We start from the raw sequence: 26879 nt of genomic DNA on the forward strand, positions 1-26879 counted from the left end.
CAATAGGATTTCATAAGTCCACTGCTAGGCGTTGGTTAGAGGGGCATAAAGCTTGTGAGCACTGGGACCATGTTCTATAGTGCTCAGTACATTTAGGATGAGTTTAAATGGAGTTTGTTATCCAGAACTCATCATTCAACATCTGTACCTGTTCCTATGGCCGAATGCAAACAAAATCATACAGAAATGTTCCAGAGGTTTTAAATCAGAAATAAATAAATCTAAATAATAAGCAATGTGTCTATTGAGGAAACTATTGGCAATATACAGAAAGTAATAATGTCTAGATAAACTGAAGAAATAATTAAAGACCACTTCAAGAGAAATTAACCTAAAATTAACACCATCTAAAGAATACCTCTTGGGAATAATATGGAAACAGAGAACAACAGCTATTAACCAGAGATGTCGAAAAAAAAACATTAAACAATATGAGACAAAGATTACAATGATAATTAAAAAAATACATATTTCAGATTCTTTTAATTTTCTAGTTGCTCAAAAATATAGCACAATAGAAGAGAGTCTACAAATAATATCTAATCATGGAACAATAATTTAGAAGTCTGAAAGGCTGCATAAAAATGTAGCATCTTTTAGCATCACGGTGTCAGTGTAACTATCACTTGATACTAAATGCAACACAAAATAAACAAGTACTAACTCTATACTCTTTCAATTATTCCATTATTTCAAAACCAGTATCCAGAGCATTTGTTCTTGTTCCTGTTATCTTCTGTTTATTGTAATTTATTACCCCTTAGCCAAATTGTATACTACCCCTGTTACCCAAGAAAGTGCCAACTTATTCATCTATTACTTGGTACCATATGGCTTCATTATCCAGTTTCCCTGTAGCTAAAGGAATGCCTCAGAGGTCGGTTCTTGGCCTACTTCAGTTTATCATTTACATACTATCATTTAGCCAAATCATCTTCTGTCCTGCTACTCAAAGTGCAGAAAAAACCTGCCTAGAGCACTCCACTCCATCTTTTAGTCATTAATTCAGTCATTCTTCTTCTATAACTGCTTCATCCTGATAGGGTTTGCAGTGAATCAAAAGTGTACCTGGGTAGAGGAGAGAAAACAGGGTACCAGTCTATCAAGGCAACTCTCACCAAGTCACTCACATACTCACAGCTGTGGATAAATTTGCACAGCCAATCCACCTATCAACATATGCTTTTTTCTTTTGGGAGGTAACCAGAGGAAACCCCAACAGTCATGTAGTTAACATAAAAAAAAATCCTCACAATGACCCAAGGCAAAGGTCGAACCTAGGGCCCAGACAATGGAGTTGTGTGTGGGCACAATGACACATCTGCTGTCAATAACCCTCCACACCACCAGAGGTCGCTCTCACCATAATGTTAAGACTGGTCAGAGACTGGTGTCCACAATTTTGTATAAAACCCTTTGTCTAGCAAGTGTACTGACCTCCTGTTTCTGCTGTTTGCCTACTGTGTTTTGGATTAAGTTTTGGCTTGTTTGCATGGTTCTTTTGGACTGATCTCAGGGTTTTGACCTGGCTTGTTATTGTTACTGATTGTGTCTCATTAAACCTGCACTTGGTTCCTAACACCTGTTTGGAAGTCTGTCATTACACACGACTGCCTACTGTGCCTCCATGCTGTCCTATTTTATTTTAAGCAGTTTTATTTACTAGCTAGCTCATACAACTAACCCTGTGTCCAAAATGGCTCCTTTACAATTCCCTACATGTCTCACTTTATAGTACACTAGTACTAGGGAGGGTACTGAACGATTTCAGACACTACTTCATGTGGGATTTTACCAAACAGGGCAGTGCATTATTTTATCTGCTATCTATTAATATCTGTTAGTGTACATGGGCTATACACTACTTTTTTGTGTTGCACTGTGGGATTGTTTAAGTGCACTGAAAATTTTCCACTTGTTTTTGGACAGTACTACAAAATGGCCGAACCCCAAAATAGTGCACTAAATAGTGAGGGCATAAACTGTCTGAGTTGTGATGTAAACACAATTTTCAACAAGGAGAAGTGTGTATCAAGAATAAAATATCAAATAATAATGTGTACTTAATGACCTGTACTTAATTCTAAGATTAATGACGCTTTTAAATATCTACAGTGAACACATGTTTTTTGCTATATTTATGTTCAAAGGCTAATATCAACATGACATGGCAAGAAATCTTGGAAGCATTCATGTTTTTTTTAACTTCCCACACAAAACTTATGAACGCCACCAAGTCAGGGGAAAGAGTTGGACCTTGGAGAAAACTGTCACTTGAATTGCATTTGAAAGTAGCATGAGGCTTTCACTTCTATTACTGCAACATGTTTTTTTTACCAAAACCTGGCTGAATGTTAACACTCTTAAAGCAGCTAACATATTAGTGGTCTAGTCTCTTTATTTTCAGATTGGACTTCTGATTCTTGTATTGGAAAAGGAAGTGAAGTGTGTATGTATATAAATTTACATTAATTATACAATTTTGCAATTAAATGCTTAAGTGCAAACCTTTTAATCTATTGAGAGGGAAAGTTTTTATACCACGACAAGTTGATGCTTAGCTAACATTGACTAAATTGCACAACACTGTAAAGACTGCTAACCTCTTGTCCTGATGCAGTGTTTATTATAGCAATGGACAATGTTTGAACATTGTCTGTACATTCAAAAATTTGTAAATTTGTTTTTTTAATTTCCAATCAGAAGAAACAACATACTGGAACAAATTTATCGCTATGTAGTGAATGCTTACTTAGTATTTCCTTACCCAACCTGGGCCAGTCTGATCACATTTCTTTGTTCCTGACATAGCATATGTTGCAGATTAGTCTGGCCTAAAGGAACTGTGATTGAACCAGGGGCATCATTAGCCCCAATTTACTGAGGCCCGGGCACCAGTAAAATGTTGCTGTATCCCACTAAATTCTTTCTAAGTTTAAAAGTGAATTTTACCATGAACTGCTAAACAGAATTACAGGACACGGCACACAATCTACAGATATTACATTTGCCATAATTCTACAGCGTTTTTCCAAATGCTTGCGTAGCTAACATTTTCAGTCAGAGTTTCTATAATATTTTTGTTTTGCACAAAGTAATGGACATTCATAAATATTTCACGGAAAGTCAGTTACGCAACAGACAAGGTATTTATTGCTCATAGTAATATATATTTTGGTTATGGTCACTTATAACAGTGTAATCTAACAAAAATATATAATACACCACTAAAGCAAACAGTCAGTATTTCCAGGTCACATAACATAATGGTAAGAGCATGTAAAACCACCCAAAAAAAACTATTAAATTAGGAACTGCAGAAGGTATCGAATTACACAAATCTGTCACATTTCAGTGTACCCCATGTATATGTCAGAGGACATATGGCAACTGGTGCAAAACTAACACGATTTATAATGTTTTTTTTTTTTGTTCTCATTTGTTCAAGAAAGTGCATATGCACAGAATTAATGCAATAATAACAATCCCTTTAGCGTTCATTTGTTCTTCGTTTCACATTCAGGGCAGAATAGGGCCCACTGTAATGTTAAATTACTTCATCTCTTTAATGTTTAACAGGCTTTTTCTAGAGGCACATTTAAGCCCATATAACTGATTGGCAGGTACAAGGATGCAGCACTATCTGTGTGTGCCCCAGTACAACATGTAGTCAAGAAATGCCCCTGGATTAAACTACATGGCTGACTCACTACTGGTATATGCTTAAATGGGAATACACTCAGGACCACCACGAGTATTCACATATATCCGAGCAGGGATCAGTGGATGAACAGAGGTATGTGATGATGCTTTATCTATAAGAGAATCAGAGGCTAATAAAACAGACAGGTTCAATGTGAGGAAAGCCATTAGTAAGGCAAAGTGCTGCTTCAAAATGTTAATAGTGGATCACTTTATCAGCTCAGACTGCAAGTGTTTGTGGCAGGGAATTAATTCCATCACAGTCCACAATGACAAAAACACCTGTCCAACCTCCACAGCTAACTCATCTCTCCCTCATGAACAGAAGAACTTGGGCACAGATCGACAGGGAAAACAACCAATCCATCACCAAGCTGGCAACACTGGAGACTCCATGATTGGTATTGTTGTTGAGCACTTAAAAAGTGAGATGGGCCCTAAGCCACATCAACTCCAACTAATCCACTGGTCTGGATGTGTAGAGTTCCCAGAGGTGTCATGAAGCTTTGCACAACACAGCTGACAGCAGTGTTAACTAACCTGCTTTAGCTAACTCGCTCCAAAACAGACAGCAGTGAGGTCTCTGACTATGGATTATCAAATGGTTTGACCCCTAGTTATGAAGTGGGAACTGATTTGACCAAATGAAAATGAGGTACAATGCAAATTTTGGACCCCACCCAGGGTGTATTCTCGCCTTGCGCCCAATGATTCCAGGTAGGCTCTAGACCCAGACCCTGAACTAGATAAGCAGTTATAGATAATGAATGAATGAATGTTCCTCCAGCACTAGTCAATATATACAGTCTCAATACAGCCAGAGAGTGCACCTTCCACATCCAACACCACCCCACATTAATACCATATAGTGTAATAATATTTTGATACAATATGATGATATGATAAATTTGGATACTGCCCATCCCTAATGACTATTTTTCTGTCATAACAGTTCTAGTCTTCAAGAATTGTATAAAGAAAACAATGGAATGGAATGGAATCTAAACTCATAAAACTCCATTAATGTCACATGTGCAAACACCTTTGTATGGCAGGCATGTTCTCCACCAGCTTTGTTCTCCCCTTGACCCTGAGTATGTTGACAGACATGTGGAGTGTAAAAATACAGAAATGTGGACGTTCATGTTCCGTTCAGTTGGCACAAACACGTCTTCACATGATGAGTTCACCTACCGAGAAGTCAAGAACCTGGGGAGATGGAGCCATGACAAAAAATTTATTGTCAAAGAAAACAACAGAACTGTTGCTGGACTTAAAGAGATGGAGATGCAGCAATCACCATCCCATTATCATCAACAGCGAGCTTCAGAATCCTTGGAGTCCATAGCAAGATCTTTTTTGATCCAGCGGCCCAACATTGGCGGCCAAGAAATGTCTTCAGAGGCTTGAGGAGTCTGAAGAAAGAAATAGCTCCCACAACAATTGCTGGTCAACTGGCTGCAGCTCTGAGAATAGGACGGCTCTAAAACGGTCCACAGGATCCCTAGCTCGCGGCTTTCATTACTCTAATAAATCTACAAAATTTGCTGCAGCCCCAAAAGTGAAAATGAAATCTGCCAATCTGTCCCACCCCAGCTATTTCAGTTTCATCCTGCTGTCTGGCAAGCACTATATAGTCCTGTATGCACATATTAGCATATTATGCCAGATTCTCACCCCTACATTACATAACCATACACATTGCAGCTATGTTTGTACAGATTTATATATGTATATACTCCATTTCACATTGTTCTTGTCTGAACATCCGTAAGACCACCCCCACAGAGCAGGTATGATTTGGGTGGTGGATCATTTTCAGCTGCACTGACAATGATATGGTGATGGTAGATCTGACACAGCAGTGCTGCTGGAGTTTTTAAACCCTCTGTCCACTCACTGTCCACTCTGTTAGACACTCCTACATCACTGGTCCACCTTGTAGATGGAAATTCAATGACATTACCGCATCTGTTGCTGCAGTTTGTGTTGGTTGTCTAGCAATTTATTCATTTCTGTTTCGATGTATTCATATTTCGAAATTTTTAAATTCTCATTATACTTTATAGCTTATTCTATTTAGAAATCTACAGGCTTGCACACATTTTATTTGACACATTTTATACTTGTACCCTGACAATACAGGTATCTTGTGTCTTGTGACTATCCTTATAACCCAGGGGATACCTGGGGGAGAATTTTTTTCAATAAAGTCGTATATATTGTCTTAACATTTTCATTATGTAAATAAGTGTGTGTGTGTGTCTCTCACCATTCAAAGTCATAGAGTGTGCAGATGCAGGATTCTGTGGAAACGACTCTTGGAAAATTCACTCCAACTGCACACTGCACGTTTGGCCTCCTCTTCAGGAACACCTGCTTCTGCCCCATAACACACACTTCACCCTACCACAAAAACACACACACACATATTTCATATTTAATTGATTTATCTAAACTAAATGATCACTTCTTATCTTACTTTCTTATCCCCGTTTCACCCTGCTCTTCAATAGCCAGGCCCCAAACCTGACCATCACAAAGCAAGTATGATTTGGGTGGTGGATGATTCACAGCGCCGCAGTGATGTGGAGGTGATGTGTATGCGTGTGTATTGTGCTGGTAGGAGTGGATCAGACACAGCCATGCTGCTAGAGTTTATAAAGCCCTCAGTGCCAGTGCTAGACTGTGAATAGTCAATCAACCAAAATTATCCAGTCAACATCATCCTGTTAGCAGCATTTTGTGTCCACTGATGAAGTATTGGAGGATTACACCAGCACTAATTCAGTGTCACTGCAGCGCTGAGAATGATCCACCATCCAGATCTTACCTGCTCTGTTGTGGTCCTCTGGGGTCCTGACCACTGAAGAGCAGGGTGAAATGGGGATGAGATAGTATACAAAGAAACAGATGAACTAGAGTCTTTAATTGTATAACTACAAAGTGCTCCTGTATGGGCAAAGGAGCTGATAAAATTGACTGTGAGTGTAGATACAATGTAGGTGTTCCTAATCCAGTGATGGTTCAATGAGAATATCTTTTGAAAATGTTTTTGTGTTGTTCCATCTAAGCATGCAGCAAGAACTGGACCAACTAGCCAATCTGAGAACCAAAAGATGAGCTTTTATTACCTGAATAATGTTTACACACTTAATGTTCAAATTAATTTAGGACACATTTAAGACACAGTTCAGTAACTATCACCAATATTGTGTTATTGCCTGACTGCCTACCAGGCTGACCTAGAAGAGGCATAGAAGATTAACTTTTAATGTTGAAACGCAGATGCACGCGTAGGAACTTTATTTCAACTTCTGCTGTTAGTTCAGCCATATTTCACAGAGAGAACTTAAGGTGCCACTACTACACCATCTGTTGTTAGTTTAGCCATATTTCACATAAGAGCTTTTCCACCAATGAGGAACAGGCACAGTTCCAGTTTGTGAACTAAATTTGGAAACGTTTGGTGCGTTTACACCGACATAAACTAGTTCGCGAGCCAGAAAATTTTGTTTCCACCTGGAACCAAAGAAGAGTAGGTTCTTCATCGCGAATTGTGGCTTCGTCCATGGGCGTGTCGAGGTCCAGTAACTCAAGAAAGAGCTCAGAGCCTCAAATACAGCATTTTCGCCCAGTGGAGCTGGACGGGGTAATTTACAAATTTTCATAATAGGAAATATGACAGGAACATGCTCCGTTTGTGTGTAGTTCTGGGGCTGTGCTTGGCTCTGAGTTGGTTACATATCTCCACTGTTCATAAGCTCAGCAAGACGGCCTGGAACTCGGCAACATTTAGACACGTATTATAAATCAGCGAGGGAAGACAACTGCTGAATTTGTCTTATTTCACGTGAGTGTGTGTTTTTTTCCTGAAATATTGTAAAGGGAAGTGGTGGGGAGACAGGTTTGGCGATAGTGTGTTTATAAACCCATATAGTTGCGCACAGCCTCCTTAAACATTACGCGCTTTACTCCAACTTGTTACATTAAATAAATAAGTAATTGTAATTCTTACATTTAAAAATGGGTTGGGGTTAGGGTGAGTTGTTATTTTGCACATGTGCTATTAAGATCTACATTCATTCCATACAGACTCTACACAGGTGTCCCTCAGTGCTCAGTGCTGTGTAGTGTTGCATGGTATACAGATACTAGAAAAGTATCTCAATACTTTGTCATTTAAATTGGTACTGAGCGTTTTTCCTCCTCTCCCTCCCTTAATGATGTTGCCGCTAGTTTTATCAACGTTTTAGACCTTCTAGCGCGTTATTTAAAAAACAAAAAACCCGACTAGCACCAGTGACTTTCTGTACAAACCTAAGCTACGTTTTATAAAAGAGAATCGCTGGTAGTACAACTTGTTAGAACACTGGGCCTGACCGATAGATCCCTCGACGCGGCTCTTCTGCTCCAGAGATGGAGTAGCACAGTCAGCCCGCACTGCAGCTCACACAGGTCAGAATGAGCTGCGGATGTGCAAAAAGTACTGCTAAAACATGTTTGCTTCCTTTTATTTTGAATTTATTCCTTTTTCTGAACTCTTGAACTGAGATCACATAATTGATTGAGGCATTTAACTTTATTCAAACAGTACACACGTCTTTTAAATGTGTGATGTGGGACCGAAGGCCCGATTGGACCCAGAAACCTCACATGTGGCGTCACACTTAACAAGCAGATACCAGCGATTTTGCCAACCACCCTCAGCTTGTAGGGAAAGTACATTACATTTCCTGATGTTTTAGGTTTTTACCATGATATCATTTCAATATCGTTATCAAGATATTAAGGAAGGTATCGTATCGAAAGTTATAATTTTGGTATTGTGACAACACTAATGCTGGGTCACTTGTCTTTACCCTTGCTCTCATGGTGATGTAATATCTTCTCCCTTCTGACACTCAGGTTTTCCGTCGTATCTCATTTTGCCTGGCTGACATCACTTCATGGATGCTTGTACATCACTTGAAGCTGAACCCCAGACAGCTGCTGTACATCCCATAAACAGCTGGTTCTCACCTTGATCAAATGCCATATTCGGATACCATTAGCCTTTGAGAGCTCTCTGGTCACTGTCTGTAGGAACACACAGCCTTGGCGTAACTCTGGGTGATCTGTTCTGCAAGAGTTTCAAACCTGACTTGGTCATGCATGTTTCTAATCTACAACTTACTAATAATTTGACCCTTTCTCTCTCTCTCTCAGGAGGCCACCCATGCAATTGTTTAGTCTCTTGTCATTTTGCAATTCGCTCCTCAATGGACTTCTTCTACGGCTCTTCAGGCCTCTGCAGCTCATCCAGAAATCTGCATTGTGACTGGTCTCCATCTTACGAAGTTCACTTAGGTTACTCCACTGCTGTGTTCCAAATGTGAAACCCTGGGGCCTGCCTACAAAGACAAGAATGGACCACCCTCTACATGATGGAATAGCAATGGTCAAAACCCAATCTGTGCCTGTCTCTTTCAAGTAAAGCATGACTTGAGACATCATGCTTCAATTTGTGTTGGATACAATAATCAAGACTTATCTCTGTCTTTGCTCCCAGACGGTGGAACTTTCACTGCAAATCCAAACAGTAGAGTTCCTTGCTATCTTCAAAGGCAGGCTTATAACTCAACACATTGTGCTGTATTTAAGGGTCCATTAATCCTGCTCTTATTAAACACCTAGATTTTTCTTAAAATGTCTGGAACTGGACTACTATCTTTGTCTTTCCCAGGTATCAGCAATTATTCTTTTGTGGTATTGCACTTCTGAAATGTTTAATTACTTTATTTATCTTTTAAGGTGTGAACATTGACACCTGTATACTACACTCTCAGAAAAAAGGGTGTGGTAGAGGTACATTATTGTCATCAAAGGAACAAAAAGTGTAACTGTACCATTAAATGTACAACAGTCCAAGTCCAGTTTTGTTCCCTAACTGTACATTACATTCTTGTCTCCAGAATATTTGTAATCTTTCATTATACAACTGTGTAAAATAAAAGAACATCATATATGTTGAAATAAAATCAACACAATTTTAAAATCAGTTACAATAGAAAAAGTAAAATTATGTTCCCTAATTAAAATATACTGATTATGTTCCTTTGGGGTACCACTAGAGATTTTCTGACAATAATAATTCTATATTCCTATTTCTTATAATTCGTTCTCAGAGCAGCTGACAAATGCTCTAAAAGTACATAACAATGTAAATGTACAATGATCCAAAACTGTGATCCAACATCAATGCCCAACCTTATTTAACTTACTGTACCTGAACGCAACCCACTCATCACAGCAGTGTTCCAACATCTAGTCTAAAATCAACCCTGGAAGAAGATAAGCTGTTACTGCTTCAAAATAGTGACAAACTCTCATTCTGAATGAATATCTTATTCACAATCTTTTGACCATATGGTGTATATATATTGAATCGCTCTTATAGTAATCAATAGGAATAGAATTAAGAGTTATAAGACAAGCAGTAATAGTGTGTCTATGCTGTATAACCTTGTTGTGTAGCTGCCATGTTTGAAAGTCTCCTTCAGTGCACCTTCTCCTGAATAAAGGGCTGTAATCAATCTTCACCAGCTGCCAATCAGAGAGATAGCTGAAGTGACCGAAAAACCTGAAACACAGAACAACAGAACAGCAAAACAGTGTTACTGCATCTTAAGCAGAGTATTAATGAATGCTAGTCCACAAACCTATAGTACAGAATTGTGAAGGAGTGCAAAGGAGGGTTACAGGGTTACAGAATTTTAAAGATTTTTTTCCTCTTATTTTTCAGTAGATCAGAGATCTACAGAATAATCCAAAATTTCACAACATTGACTTACAGTAATATAAAGGAATATAGAGTTGTACAACATTGAGTTACAGTGTGTTTCTCTCTCTCTCTCTCTCTCTCTCTCTCTCTCTCTCTCTCTCTCTCTCTCTCTCTTTCTGTGAGTGTGTGTGTATTTTCTTACGTGATAATGTAATTCTGTGTGTCTTGCTCCATCAGAACTCCGTCCACAAATAGAGGAGTGGAGGAAAAACTGAATCTGTCCCAGTGTCGTCCTTCATCCATACTTATCCTACACACACACACACACACACACACACACACAGGTGGGTCATGTGGGATACATTGCTTACATTATGCTTACTACAAAAGAAAATTGAAACCAATCATCCCTAACCAAAACAGATTTATAAAATCATGACCAGTAAACTACTGTTACAAGCTGATGCAGAACTAATCCAGAATCAGCCGTTAATGTGGCTGAAAGCAATCAGAGTTTTATAGCAATGTTAAGGGAGCAATCTGTATTACTGACACCAAGCATTTAAAATGGGAACTATAATACAGTTTCAAATCAGTAGACAGATCTGTTTGCCTCCTCGCTCTCTTCTCCAGGCGCAAAGCTCAACCATATTGCCAGTTTGATTATAAGCTGATACTGCAGCAAATAAGTTTCATTTATTAAGAGCTTTAGTGACAATGAGTTCAGAGGTTGGTGTGTGTAGCATGTGTCTGCATGTGTGTATCAAAGAGACAGTTACTCTGTTGGGCTAATGTGTGAAGCTTGGTTGAGATCAGAGTGTGCAAAAGAAGGGGGTTTTGGATATTTTCTGAAGACTGAGGGTCAAAGATGAACTCCAACACAGCTTCACTAATGGAGTCCGACAACAACACAACCTCCATAGCACAATATATCAAAGCTGTGTGTGTGTCTGTGTGTGTGTGTGTGTGTGTGTGTGTGTGTGCATGAAGCCAAAAAAGCCCCCTGTTGTAGACACTGGACTGCAGAGCTGGGTTAAAAGCCCACATGACTACAAAGCACACCAAAGACACATACACACACACACTCAAACTCCTAAAAGCACTCCAAGTGTTTGATATGGTAAGAAATTCTGTTGTTGTTCACGATCAGACGCATCTGCTCACTAACAGTGCTGAGGAGTGACATTTATGAAACAAAATATATAAATAAATCCTTAAAATTGACTTGAGCAAACCAAAGCTCATAGGAAATCATCTAAAAAACAAATGGTATATTTGCAGTCCATATCCTGACCATATCCTCTTATCCACAACTGTTTTAATTTCTATATCAAAATATGTAAAATTATTTACCACCCTACAGAGCCCATAAGGTGACATTCCACATAAATAAAGATAATGAGTGGCCACAAATTGGTAAGACACGGGAACAGTGTAGCTAAGTGCAGACCATGACTTAGTAAGGCGATGGAACAAGTTATGTAAGCCTTGATCACAGCTAAATTAGTGTGACCATGTGTTATTGCATATTACAGTAATGTTACAAAACAAAGAAAATTGTCCAAAACGTTAGAGACCCTAATGTGACTCCAGAGTTACCAAAATGGAAAAAAAAATTAAATAAATGAATAAATAAAATGCCTAAATATAAATAACGTTATATATAGCGTTTTTTTTTTTGCACTTTTAGACTTTTAAGTGGTGCTTAAAAACATTTGCATCTCACTAGTTTTTCTATGCCTTAAACAGGCCAGTGAAAGAGAGTGAAGAAACAGAGTGTATCTCTGCAGGCGGAAGACCAGCAAGTAGGAGGTTATGGTAGGTTGTACCTCCCATTTGGAGGTGCCTCTGGCCTGCAGAAATACTTTTAATTGATCGATAGAGAGAGAGAGAGAGAGAGAGAGAGAGAGAGAGAGAGAGAGAGAGAGAGCATGTCGGAGTGTGTGTGCATTTATACTGCCCCTGAATGTGTTCAGGTATGAATTATTGTTAGTAAACTGGCGTTTACTTGACGTCCTCTAATTTGACTACATTTCTGGTCATGGACATTTTTAGAAGTGCAATCGGGCTTTTTGGGTCCGGTAAAATATAACATTAACTCTGTTCACTTGGACATTTCATGACTGCAAGACACTGTAGACCTGCTATGAGAGACAGCAGTGTTTTATCATTGACTGTTTCTTTAATCAATGATCAGGCACGCTGGATATTTTATGACTAATTACAGTAAATATCTTACAGATTGCTCCTTTAACATCAACTGTGACAAAATCTACTACACAGTTAAGCCATTATTTACATTATTATTAAGCCATTATTATTTATCTTTATAGACACTATAGTGTTTCTTATTTACAATTGTGGTTATTCACATGACCCACAAGCTTTTAGCTTTCTGCTCTTTTACAAAACAAATCATCACATCTGTCCCTATAATCCTCACTAATACAATGGACACAGCTTTCAATAACTTTCTGACAAGTTCCCCACAGCTTATCTGTAAAACTTTACATGAAATATCCTGCTTTCAAACAAATCAACATAACGGCCCAAGAGTTTAGAGACTAGAGAAAACCAGAGAACAGAACAGCTCAACTGCCTAAAATACTGATGTTCATTTTTATGTAAATTAATCACAATGGGTGATGCTCAGGTCAGCAAAAATGACTGAGGATATGTCAATATAATGTACAACAAGTTGATAACGTAATTGTTACGGGCCTAACTACTGTTTCAAAGTTGGCATTGTACAATGGTGGTAGCTCCAGGTCAACCAAACATGTTGAACCCCATATGATCCAAATGTTTATTTTAGTTCTATCTGACCAGAGAACATGCCGCCATATTTATATTCATCAGGCTTATTATTGGGCTCTTTTTAAGTTTTGCGTAGATTAATAGATTTGCTTTTGAATGAGGTCTATGGAGGTTGACTTCTTATGTTCTGCACAATGTGTGTGTACTCAGTGAGAGGTAAAGTTCTAAAGAGATAAATCTGTAAGCTGAAAGCACTGTTTTTCAGTGTTAGGCTACTGTGCATCTGATTACTAGGAGTGTAGCTCTAATGTGAATCTGTGTGGTTTCTCACCATAAATCCTGTGTTGGTACTGAAGTCTGTGTTACAGCCATCAGAGCTCCTCCATTATCCAGAAACCACACGCTGTGTTCTTCTTCAAACACCTGCATGTGCGCACACACACACACACACACACACACACACACACACACATTCTAAATTCTTGATTGTGTTTTATTTTACTTTTTGTTCCCTGCATTTCATCTCTAACTTCTGTTCTAAAATATCATAATTTAAACTGATTTCTCAGCTCTGAGATGTACTTGTGTAGAAGTGTCTTGTTATTTTAGTGTGTTTGAGTTGCATTCAGGTAGGGTTTGAAAAACCCATTTTCTTCATCAATATTTTTCTCATCAGTGCAGCCTTGTCCAGTCCAGAGGATAAAGCACCGGTCATCAAACTCTGATTATCTCAGATTACTTGGTGGGGAAAACGTTCCAAGTATAAAGGAGATAATCTTCAATTGGGTTTGAAGTGTAATGGACTGTGAGTATCAGTATTTAGTATTAGTGCTAAGGGCTGTTCCAGAGAAGAGCTCAAAAATGAAAATATTTACTGAAATAAAAATATTAAATTAAAAACAGTTCCTTGTCCAAGGTGTGTTCCTGTCTTATGCCAGAATGCTTTTCCAGAAGGAGAGGTGACTGTTGGTAATCTTTCATTATAGAGTTGTACAAAATTCATTCGTTTATTAATTCATTGTCTGTAACCGTTTATTCAGTTCAGGGTCGCGGTGGGTCTGGAGCCTACCCAGAATTACTGGGCGCAACACGGGAACTCACCCTGGAGAGGGCACCAGTCCTTCACAGGGCGACACACACTCACACATACGTATTGACACTTTTTGAGTTGCCAAAGCACCTACCACCATGGGGAAACTGGAGCACCCGGAGGAAACCCACATGGACATGGGGGGAACACACCAAACTCCTCACAGACAGTAACCCGGAGTAGGAATGGAACCCTGGAGCTGTGCGAATGTGACACTAACTGCTGCGCCACTGTGCTGATATGAAATTTTAAACAATTTTAAAATCTACCATTATAATATAATAAGGTAAAATTATGTTCCCTAATTAAAGATACAGATTATGTACCCTTCAGGGTACCACCACAGAGACAGTGTACTAAATGACTTAGAGTCTCATGAAAACGACATCAAGGTATCAGAGCAAATGCCCTCAGGACAAGACAAAAAAAAAAAGAACCCAAATATGTCTGTCTGAAGATTGTAAGAGATTTACTTGGGAATCCAACCCTGCTCACATCCATCCTGAAGCTTTTAATCATGCTGTTCATTGAAGAAGCAATGTGTGGCATTTCATCTACGCATACTAGGCAGACAATTTCAAGAAGTATAACTTTTTTTTCATCAAATCTGCTTCAAATATGACAGCATGTTATGGCCAGTAGTTAAAAACAATATGAGATTTTGAATATAAGGTGATATTTCAATATTAAAGTTGTAACTGTAAAGTCGTAATCTTTTGAGACTATATTCGTAATAATTTAGAGAATAAATATGCAATTATTTTGAATCTGAAGTCATAATATTTTGAGAAAATTATAATATTTTGTGAACTACCTGACAACAGAGCGTTCCACTTGCACATCAATATTGCATTGTACACACTTAAAAATGATGGTTCTATAATGGTTTTTTCTTAAAGGAAATGGTTCTTTATAGAACCCTAAGATTTAAATCTTAAATATTTCAAGTTGAATCTCAGTAATAATATGACTTTAATATTAGATTTTTACTACTTTAATATTTAAACAATTACAGGTTTAATATAGAAGTATTTTATTCCATCTTGAAATCGTTTACATATTTTAACATTTGGCCCCAAAAAGACCATTGCATTTCAATAAACATTTCAGTTTTTTTAATTTCATGTGAGTGATATTATTTTGAAAATCTATGTGGCTTCTGCTGTTTTTTCCCCCAAGACTGTTTTTCTGATACATTTTTATTTTTTTTGAGAGTATTTAATCAAGTTTATTTTTAAACAATTTTATGTTTAATTACATAATGATATTTCTGAGACTCTAAGTCATTTAGTAAGAGGAATAATGATGTTCTGTCCAATGCCTGACAGCGTCAGTGCTGATGCTGAAACCTGAGGATACCTGAGGAAAATGTACACCATGCATGGATACTGGTATTGGGTATTTGCCTGATACAGTGTTCATTTACTTGTACTCGTATTCGTATTCGCAAACAAGGCTCTGATACCAATATCCGATACCTTGTGTCTAGTACTCGTTGCTGCGCTAATGAGCAGACAACTCAAAATTTCAGCGACCTGGAATTATTTCACAATCTGTGATGGCAACCCAAGCAAAGGGCAAGTCGTTTTAGCCTAAAATGACACCAGCGATACAAGCCTTAACTCCGTTTTTACTAGTAAGAACTTTAATTAAAGATCTCTCTAATGTAGTTTTTACTAATAAGATTAGACAGTAAGATTCAGATATCAACTGTGAAAGTTTTACTGGTAAGATTACAGACCTACCAGCGGCGATTGCTCTAAGACTGCAAGGGAAGCTCAGCTTCCCCTAAAATGTAAAAAAATAAGCGATCAAATATATACTGTTGTGTGTACATGTCATTGAATAAATATGCACTACAACGCGCTCAACTTTTGTTCAGAATCAGCTTCTTATCACTGGTAAAGACGCGGCTTTCCTCTCAATCATTCGCGCAGCTTCAGTGCTTTAAACAGTGAGGACCATGAGCGTCCATAGAGTTCAATAGTGAAGCAGCCACGAGCCATTAGTCCAACTGCCAGGAGAACATATCTTTAATGTCAGTCTGACTAGTCAAAATTCTCCATTGACTTACATTGAATTTCACCTTCTCATATATCCGTAATTACATTTTTACTAGTTAAAACTAGGGTTACAACATCTGAGTAGTGGAAAACCCTAGCTACCTAGGGAGTGAGTTTTCACTGCTTTTGAACACAGCCTACATAACAACCAATCACATAAAAGCATCCATCTGCTACAGCAACACTGAGACCAGCATGCCTATATATATGTTTATTCAAAGGTGAATGTATATGTGAATGGAAGTGAAAAAATGAAAAAAAGGGAAAACAAACAAACAAAAACAGAACCAGTACAAGATACTGTACCCACTAAATAATTTTAGACCATGAGTGACTCTTGTATTGAAATGTATTATAAGGAAAGCACCAGATAGGATGAAGAGGCGTGTTAGCCGGTGTAAATTAGCATGTGTTAAATATGAGTTCTGACTGATAAGAATTGAGTTGTAGACCTTTCAAACTGCATTTAATTTTATAATTATTTTTGAATGAGTAATGATTTCACAACTGAGCTCTGTAATGTTAATTTTTACTGGTAGGAATGTAATTTTTGATATCTCTACATTAGAGAGCTCTCTAATTCAGTTCTAATAATAAAAATATAATTTTTACTGGTGAAAACACAATTTTTACTAGTGAGTACTGAATTATAGATATCTATAATTCTCATTTTTACAAGTCAGAATTTCCTTTTTACTAGTAACAATTATATTTTTTACTAGTAAAGAAGTAGTTAGGACTTGTATCGCTTGTGTCTTAATTTAGGCTAAAACTTTACTCAAAGTTTAATTTCCTCCCGTGAAATGTTTTCCCATTTGCAAGCGCACTGTTCATTGCCCGACTTGGTTTTTCCTAAAAGAAATTATATTCTCTGCTCGCGAATTGGATCTGACGCCATAGCTCAGGCTGCTGCTCATGCTTAAACACTGCCAATAAACAAACACTCCCAACTCCCAGATATTATCATATAATTGAAACGGTTTTCCCAAAGATGCACAACACTGTGCATATCAAGTGTTTGTAGCATCTAATGTTACTAATTTATAGATCGATACTTTATTTATCCTAGAGGGAAATTATTGGTGGTGTAAAATGATAAATAAAAGACAGTTCCAAAAATGAACAATAAGGTTTTTAATTAAAACAACAATGTTTTAATTAATAACTAAACAGAATGCTCCTGATGGCTTAAATCTAAATAAGTATCGGTATCGATATCGGCAAGTACAAAAATACACATACCTGTACACATATAAGTTTGGGAAAAAAAGGTATTTGTGCTTCTCTATTCTGGACCCACTGCAACCCTGATCAGGATGAAATGGTCATGTAAGATGGACAAATGAATGAGTGAATGAATTAAAAGCAGTTTCTATTTGCAAAGTTAACTGTTTTTAAACTTCCCCCTTAAGCCTTGCCTCACATAGTGAGGTCCCAGCAGTACTTCTCCAAAATAATTGTCTGTCACTCTCTCTCTCTCTCTCTCTCTTTCTCTCTCTCTCCTGAACTAAATAATAGCTCATTTCTCTCCTAACAGCTTACTGCTGACAAAATATTAACAATAATAAAACAATTAATAATAATAAGACCTGTTTACCCCATCTGCAGGTGACAGGAGTCCTTCATCGAGATGCTAAAACTCTGCTCTAAAATTCTAATGATTGAAAATCTGCAGACCTCAGCAGAGAAAATGTTGCTGCATGAAGGTAGTGATACATAATGCATGTATCAATATCTCGCAAGGAGAGAGAGAGAATTGTATGTTTACAGTGGCCAGATGGTTTTTATGGGAATTTAATTTGTAATAAGTGAAATTCTGATTTAGATTCTCATCAGGTGATGTGTGTGTGTGTCTGTGTGGGTGGTTGTACATATCTAAGTAATTATGGATACCCTTTATAATTACTGAATTCGTCTATTTTAAGGTGCACCCACTGTGGATAAAAATTTTCTTTTATACGAACATGTAATACTTCCATAGAAATGCACAGATTATCCTACATTCACCATGCCCAATGCCAAGTATCAGCTCCTGGGGTATAAATTCATCCAGCGCTGGGCTATGGAACTGTAGAACTACATTCCCTAAAGCAGTTGTTCTCAAATTGGCACATGACCCACTACTATGTGAAGCAGTCAGTGGTGGTACACGAGATGACCTTGAAAAATACACTTATTACTTAATAGTTTAGGAATTAGTAATTGAAATAAAGCCATTCCTGACATCATTAGTCATAAGGGATGTGCCTCTTGGACGTACTAATACAAGTGCTGAGAGTCACTGTGATCACTTGCTCTAAGTTTTCACCTATATTTAAAGTGCAGACATCGTCAATATTAAATTGACCACTTATCTCAATTTCATTTCTTTCAAAACACTTAATACCTTTTCTGCAAAATGTTCTGTTCTCTTGAATGTATAATTGTGTTTAAAACTTCCAGTTTAGGCCTGGTTATTTGTTCAGTTTGTAATTGTTTGTAAATATTTCAGAAAAAAATATTCTGGAAAGAGGAAAAGGCAAGGATGTATGTGTTTCTGTGATAAGATTTATATTTTGTATTTGGAGGTTGTATTTTGATAATGGGTAGTACTTGGTCTAAACAATTTGAGAATCGCTGCTCTAAAGTAATGGAGGGCTGAGCCTGTGTGCTGCTTGTGATTCAGTACCTAAACTCACTACTTCAATCAAAACCTCAAACAAATGTTTTAATATGTAATGTAATGTAATGTTTTATTCACTCTGAATTAATGCAGTCCAATGTTCATAATGATGGGTATAAAATTTTCATGAAAATCATTCAAAGCAAGAATTTGATATTTCACGTTTATTTAATTGATATAAAGAGGGGACTTTTTTAATATTTATATATAAGTTTTGCCTGTAACACACCCAAGGAATGTTGGCACAGGGGCAAAATAAGAATGAACATCGATACAAAATTCATGTGGCATTTTGAAATACTCTACAATAAGTAAGCATGTTGGTAAAAGGTAAGGATTCCAAGCCAGACCTTGTGAGAAAATAGTCAAAAAGTTGAAAAGAACATTTCTTAACTCAAGTTTCAGGGAATACAGAGAAACCTCAGTCTGTGTAAGGCATGGTCAGAAAACACTTTTGTGTGTGACCTTTGAGCCCACAGACAGCACTGCAACTGCATGAGTATTTCATATACTGCCATCAAGGTGAAGCCTTTGTTCAGCAATGTATATGATTATTTAGGCAGGACAATGCCAGTACTCAGTGTGCACATTCACTGTGCCTCTATATAGACACAGGTTTTCTACAAAGACACCTATTTCTTATTGAAAATGCATGGCACATTATGAACAGGAGAATCAGACAAAGGCAACCACAGCCTGTTGAGCTCCAGTCTTGTATACAGAAAGAATGGGCAACATCCCACTTTAAAAACTTCAACAATTAGTACAATCAATTCCAAAATTATTAAGAAGTGTAACACAGTGGAAAACATGCCTCTGTCCCAAACATTTTGAGCTTGCTGCAGGCATTGAAAAAAATATATATATACAACAAAAATTTGGGCTCAGCCCCTTAGTTCCAGTGAAAGGAACTTTTAATGTTTCAGCATACCAGGAGATTTTCGACAAATTCCCAAATTTGTGGTAACAATTTAGAGATGGTCCTTTCCTGTTCTAACATGACTGCACACCAGTGCACAAAGCAAGGTCTGTAAAGACATGGATGAGCGAGTTTGGTGTGGATGATCTTAACTTGCTTGTACCTCAACCCGCCAGAACACCTTTGTCATGACATACAGCAAAGACTGTGAACCAGGCCTTCTTGTCCAACATCAGTGTCTCACCTCAGAAGTGTGCTTCTGGAAGAATGGTCAAAAAATCCCATAAACAGACTGTTTTTCTTGGGTTTGCCTCAGTGCTGTACTAGTTTAAAGTTTTAAAGACCTTCTCATGATTGTCAACAAACATTTTTTCTTCAAAATTTGTAACTAGACGTCACGGTGGCGCAGCAGGTAGTGCCACAGTCACGCAGCTCCTCCTCACAGGGACCTGGAGGTTGTGGGTTCAAGTCCCACACCAGGTGACTGTGAGGAGTTTGGTGTGTTCTCCCCGTGTCTGTGTCGGTTTCCTCCAGGTGCTCCAGTTTCCTCCCATGGTCCAAAAACACATGTTGGTAGGTGGACTGGTGTAAGTGTGTGTCAAACTGTGAAGGACTGGTGCCTCCTCCAGGGTGTGTTCCTGCCTTCCGCCCAGTGATTCCATGTAGGCTCCGGACCCACCAGGACCCTGAACTAGATAAGTGGCTACAGACAATGACTGAATGAATTTGTAACTGGGTGCACTCTAGGCGTGGAACTAATAATTGATATTTAAAAGCAATTTCTGCCTGTGTTATTTGTAATACGTTGTAATACGTTGTTCATTCGTATACAACACTGATCCATATAAAATTAATAGAATATAGAAGACCAAGCCCTTACCAGTGTACACTGTAGATATTATATAATTGGCTTATATGTCTATAATTCAATATTTCTTTAAAGTACTTTCTACATCTGTTCTAATCAGAATTAAATGGTGGACAGGAACATCCATATATCTGATTGCTTCCAAATGGGTAAAATTCTTACATTTCTAGTAGCACTGATGAGTGTGTTGACTTAATTATTTTCCTTGTTGCAAGCCCCGTTTAAATGGGATTATATTTAAATATACTGTCAGACATAAAACATACTGTACTGGTGCCTTATTGTTCACTAAAGTAGAAACAATGTAAATGTTTAAACTTTAGTTTAAAGGCACTGTGGTTTCAAAGTACAGTTGTGTTCCCTAAAGGTACATACCATTCTCTTCTCCAGGAGAAGATGTGGATTTTTAGAATTAAAGAATATGTTCCCTAGCAAAAAAAGTACTGGGCATGTACCACCGTATTGTTTTATTTTTCCTGTACGGCAAAATGTAGGATCCCTGGTGAATTTGCCTTTTTTTTTAATAGATGATTCTCTTTGATTTTGTTTCCATCAAATTAATTTGGAATCTAGTTATTTTAGTCCCATCTAGATATACAAATTAAATCTATGTATTTAGGCTACTAGCATTTAAAACAAAGACTCTAACCACATATGGGTGCATTTGAAAGGCCTCTTTTCTGCTCCAGTGCCTCTCAGATGTTTGGAGAGTATATTTTAAATACAGCATGATCATATGCCATGTGATGCAAATGCACGTCTGTTGAAACCACAATCTACTAAAAACTCCAGTGTTGTCATGTGTTATGTTTGTCACTTATGCTTCACTGGTGAATTAAACCAATCTTAAAAGGTTGTGAGCATTTTACATTCTGGGACATCTGCTTACATTTTTTTTTAAACTTTCCTTTAGAGTTTAAGGAGTGTAGCAGTCTGATTAAATGACTGGTAAAATGTGTGTGTGTGTGTGTGTGTGTGTGTGTGAGAGAGAGAGAGAGAGAGAGAGAGAGAGAACCTGTCTCCAGGTGTTTCCTGCATCAGAGGTGATGAAAATGCCAGAGTGTGTAAAGGAAAGCTCAGCTCCAACATTTCCTTAGAAAAATAGCAAATAACAAAATAGGGCTTTAATACAGAGAACACAAAAATATGAGGGTGAGTCTAAATTTATTTGCACTCCGATTATATTAAAACTTCTGTAGGCCACACTGCGGCCTTGTACTGAAAGCACTGACAAAACATGTTCCGTCAGTTAATTTGTGAGTGCTGTGTGAGAAACAATGGCTGTCCCCACTTGTGATTTGCGCAAAAGAATAGCAGCATGCAGAGGACTGTTATTGAAGGGCATTGTTGTTGCGCGACAATGTGCGTTCACTCACTGTTGCCCATACTGTCCACGCTCTCCAAAAACTTGGTTTCAAAGTGTGAAATCATCCTTCCTATTATCCTGACCTTACTCCATCAGACTATAGCCAGTTTGGTCCCATGAAAGAAGCCCTACTAGGATGTAGATTCCCTTCTGATGAAGAGGTGAAGACAGCGGTGCATTCATAGCCCACAGCTCAGTTTAAAACATTTTTTAATGAGGGAATTTGAAAGCTTCTTAAGAGATGAACAAGGTGCACTGAAAACCATGGAGATTATGTCAAAAAGTTATATATTTGTCTTTTCTGAAAATTGATTAAAAATGACATTTTACAGTTTGAGTGCAGCTCATTTTTGACTCACCCTCATACATAACACCACATTAACAATCCCACATATTCAATAATGGTGATTTTGATGATAGTGGTTGTGATGATAATAACGGTGAAGATGATGTTACCAATGGAGATTGATGATCAGTGGTGAGTTTATAAATGGGCTGGGTATCATCAGCCAATCAAGAGGAATCATCTGCATAATCAATGAAAACACAAAAATTGTATGCTTAAATGTGAAATTCATGACTGTATTCCAAAAAACACTTTTTTTAAAAATTGCTGGAAACATGTCTAATGTGTTTACAAAGCCTCTGTGTCAGTAAAAAAGGTATAGACAATTTAAACAGACACAAACAGTAAATTTACCAGTGTTAAATCAACACTATTAGTGTTAACTTAACATGGAGAGTGTTAAATTATTACACTAACCATGTTAATTTAACACTAATAGTGTTGATTTAACACAGGTGAATTTACTGTGCATACAGTTATTTTTCTCCTCAAACATACTGTTCCATTTTAAAAGATGAAGAGATTCTGAACATAAGCAAACCAGAGAGAACTACAGCTTCCCACAATTGTAGATGCTCCCTTTAAGTTGTACTTCTTTTGGTGATGTCATCATCGTCCTCCACCTACCCCCACCCTAGTTGTCCTATTATCATTCTTGATGATGGGGATGTTGATTATGGTGATGGTGATAATGATAGCACTGACCATAGTGGTAAGGATGATGAGGATGTAGTTGTGAATAGCAAGGGTAATACTGATCATGTTTGCAGTGACCATGATACTAACAATAGTAATGGGTCCTCATACCTCTGGCGATGATGAGTCCTGGTGCAGTCTGTTTGGTTAGAACTGTATCAGGAATATACGGGTTCTCAGACATCAGCAGATGCAGGTGGAGGGAACAGGATGGCTGCAAAACACACATACATGCAAACAAAAGCAAATGCAATTAGACATGAATGCAAATAATGTACAACAAATGCTAGTTACATAACAAATCCAATAAATAAAATGTAATTACGCTCTCCACACTGCTCCTACTACAGGACAGCTGGAAACTTCAGGAGAGCACACACCTGATTGTGTCCTAAGAACCTAAACCAGAGTGATTTTTACATTGCATGAAGTTTTTCACACCTTAAATACAAACTCTCAAAGTCTACATTTGTTACCCCTGAATGATACAATGACATTCATGTTTAACATCACCATTGTTTATCTTTTCTGTTTCTTAAAGGCAATGTTCAAGATTGTAATAAAAAACAACATAACATGTTTTCTCACAATTTGCTAGGTCTCCAGTCGGTTTGCATGCTGGAAACTGGTTTAACAAAGCCCCAGTGTCAGTAAATGCATAAAAAAAAACCCAAAGTGGCTTGATCAGACATACTAGGCTTCCTTTCTCTGCTCACAGCAGAAATAATTCAAAGAGACATTCAAACTTTGAAAATCATGAAAAGAAATGAGGATATTGCTTTACTCCTGCACAACAGATGGGTAATATTGACTTATTTTTGTCTTTTCAGATTATTTAAGTAGGACCCCAGCCTACATTTGGGAAACTGCTAACTGCATGAATGTGAACAGATCGAAAGTGCTACAGAACTAAATAACTCAAGTTACAAATGAATTTCTATGGTAAGGTCAAATTCAGCCATGTACAAACATCAGTGTATTTTATTCTCTCAAACATATCATTCCATTTCAAAATACATGGAGCTTTTGAATCTAAACAAACAGGGTTTCCTCACAATCGTAGATGCCCTTTTAAGTCTTGTTCTTTGATATGCTTCACAAAGTAGGGTTTTTCAACTTATTTGATCCAGCTAAGTTAAAATAGATTTCCTTTGGGATTTGTACTTCAACCTGGACAGTTTTGGACAGTACTTCTACATGCTTCAACAGAGAAACCGCTGGTAACTGAGGTAATTCTTGCCTAATTTGAACTAAGGCTGTTTTTAATATCTCAGTTAATTTTTGGTTGCTAAATTTGTTCCAGTCTTTTGCTTCATAAATGCAACTCACATTCACTCATCTAATTTTAAACATTTAATTTGCCTATTTAGTCACTTTAGCACCCCCCTGTAACACTCATCAAACAGTGCAATACCTGATTTATCTTGTTACACATGCACAGCTTGGACACAAAAAGACCAGTGCATCTTTAGCATACAGTGAAAAGTCATTAAACTTCTCCAAGATGTGCTGATAAAATAACCTCAATTGTTTAATTCACTTCTTAATTGGAGTGTGTAATCTCTGAGGAATGAGAGAATCATCAGATATGAAAACATTGAAAGAGAGGGAGAGAATAGCACAGCTTAATTAAAACATCAGAGAGGACAACGTGCTTTATTTAATCAGAGAAGAAGAGAAGGAGAAAGACCGAATGCAAGAGACATACAAAATAAGTTTACTGCTAAGGTGGGTGTAGTTTACTCTCATTGTGGGTATGATTTTCTGCCACGGTGGGTGTTTTGCGATGAATGGTTGGTGTGGTTTACCTATAGTGGCTGTGGCTTATAATAACAGTGGACATAGTTTACTGTAATGTTTGGCATGGTTTGCTGTTATGAGTCTGATTTTATACAACGGGTGTATTGTAGTAACTGGGAGAGTGAAGAGATGGGTTCATGCTTGTGATTAATGATTTCAAGAGTTCTGTAATAATAATGGATGTGCCATAGATTTGTGGTAAATATCTTTTACAGCAATGGTGTGGCAGACCATTATGGCAAATGTGACTGCTATGCTGGGTATGGTTAATGCTTTCAAGTGTGGTTTAAGACAATCACAGGCATGGTTTCATGCTCTCATGGTTGTGGTCTGTGTGCTGTTCTGACCATGGTGCAGCTGATGTCAAGTCCAGATGCGTCTTTAGTTGGTGGGGGCAGTAAACTCCATGTCTGGCCCTTGTTGTAGGTGACAAACGTTCTCATCTGATGACCTTCCTTCTTGTTAGCTATCAGCATGCCATTCACTCCACCAACCTGTATGTACACGCACACAGGCACACACACATAGACGCATGTACGTTTGCATTTTAGGAACACAGCTTTCATCTCACTTGCATCTATACTTACTTTTTAACAAATGCCAATATTTCACTCTCATAACCTGACCAGCAAGACCAGGCAAGTGTTGCAGAACTGCTATTGGCTGTGGAGCATTTGTCAAAAAAGAATCACAGATATTTCACTAATGGTAATGGAGTCCAAAATATATTACATCCTTGTTTTCAGAAGTCCTTGAGATTGTTGAGCCATTAGATATTAGTCCTGTGTTTAGACAAATGACATGAAATGTGACAGCTGCAATGATTCATGTATATATATTCTTTAAGAAAAGTTGCTGGTATACACAGTGATTTAAAATCTACAGAAATAAGTCTGTAGGAGCTGTGAAGAGGCCCGGGCTGTTAAATTAGCTTAAAAGATAATGTTGTAGGATACTGATTGAAGCTGAAACTAACTGCAGTTTATAATGATATTCCTATTTTAATTATCCACCAGAGTGTTAAATTTGACATTTATATATAGTAAAAATACCCAAACAGAAATTATATTTGAAGTGTTCCCCAATTCATTCACATAACTGTGCTTCTCCAGACAGCATAGGAGGTCAAATTAAAATTCACCAAGCCTGCTTTTTGAACAAATCCACTGCAATTGTAATGGCACAAGACACAGAACAGCAGCAGAACTGGAGCAAAGTAGGGGAAAAAAATATTCATGAAAGGAAGCTAGCATTAGCTTTCAGTTGGCAGAGGCTAGTAATGTGAAATTCCAATAATTTCCCTTCCAGTCCGATACTAAGTAAAATCCAGGCTGGTATTGCAGATGCCAAAATTTATATTTTTAATAGTTTTTAAATCAGATTGAGAAAGGGCAAATAAAACGTATTTAAATATTGTATTTATTTACGTAATTCATAATAATTATATTTATTTAACAACAATATTTATTTATAACTATTTGATTTAATATAAGTGTTGCAGTCACACAGCTCCAAGGACCTGGAGGTTGGGGGTTCGATTCCCGCTCTGGGTGATTGTCTGTGAGGAGGTGGTGTGTTCTCCCTGTGTCCACGTGGGTTTCCTCCGGGTGCTCCGGTTTGCTCCCACAGTCCAAAAACACACGTTGGTAGGTGGATTGGCGACTCAAAAGTGTCTGTAGATGTGAGTGTGTGAGTGAATGTGTGTGCGTGTGTGTGTGTGTGTGTGTGTGTGTGTGTATGTTGCGCTGTGAAGGACTGGCACACCCTCCAGGGTGTATTCCCGCCTTGCGCCCAATGATTCCAGGTAGGCTCACTCCCCCACAGTGAGCTATAAAAATGTCCTTATT

At 37.7% G+C, this 26879-nt stretch overlaps 1 protein-coding gene and 1 long non-coding RNA gene across 2 annotated transcripts in view; both read right to left on the minus strand.

Annotated features, from left to right (window-relative positions):
• The window catches only part of LOC136697077 (uncharacterized), a 245903-nt gene that overhangs the window by 71599 nt on the left and 147425 nt on the right, over window positions 1–26879 (minus strand). The window lies entirely within an intron of this gene.
• sorcs3b (sortilin related VPS10 domain containing receptor 3b) overlaps window positions 1–26879 on the minus strand; it is a 158896-nt gene that overhangs the window by 43854 nt on the left and 88163 nt on the right. Inside the window, exons 10-16 of the mRNA XM_066671900.1 lie at window positions 25380–25526; window positions 23344–23446; window positions 21840–21916; window positions 13554–13645; window positions 10668–10775; window positions 10207–10324; window positions 5975–6108 (exon numbers count right to left, since the gene is read on the minus strand). Of these exons, the coding sequence (XP_066527997.1) occupies window positions 5975–6108; window positions 10207–10324; window positions 10668–10775; window positions 13554–13645; window positions 21840–21916; window positions 23344–23446; window positions 25380–25526 (779 nt within the window). The remainder of the gene's footprint in view (window positions 1–5974; window positions 6109–10206; window positions 10325–10667; window positions 10776–13553; window positions 13646–21839; window positions 21917–23343; window positions 23447–25379; window positions 25527–26879) is intronic.

The sequence above is a fragment of the Hoplias malabaricus genome, chromosome 1 (assembly GCF_029633855.1).
Source record: "Hoplias malabaricus isolate fHopMal1 chromosome 1, fHopMal1.hap1, whole genome shotgun sequence".
Lineage (NCBI taxonomy): Eukaryota > Metazoa > Chordata > Actinopteri > Characiformes > Erythrinidae > Hoplias > Hoplias malabaricus.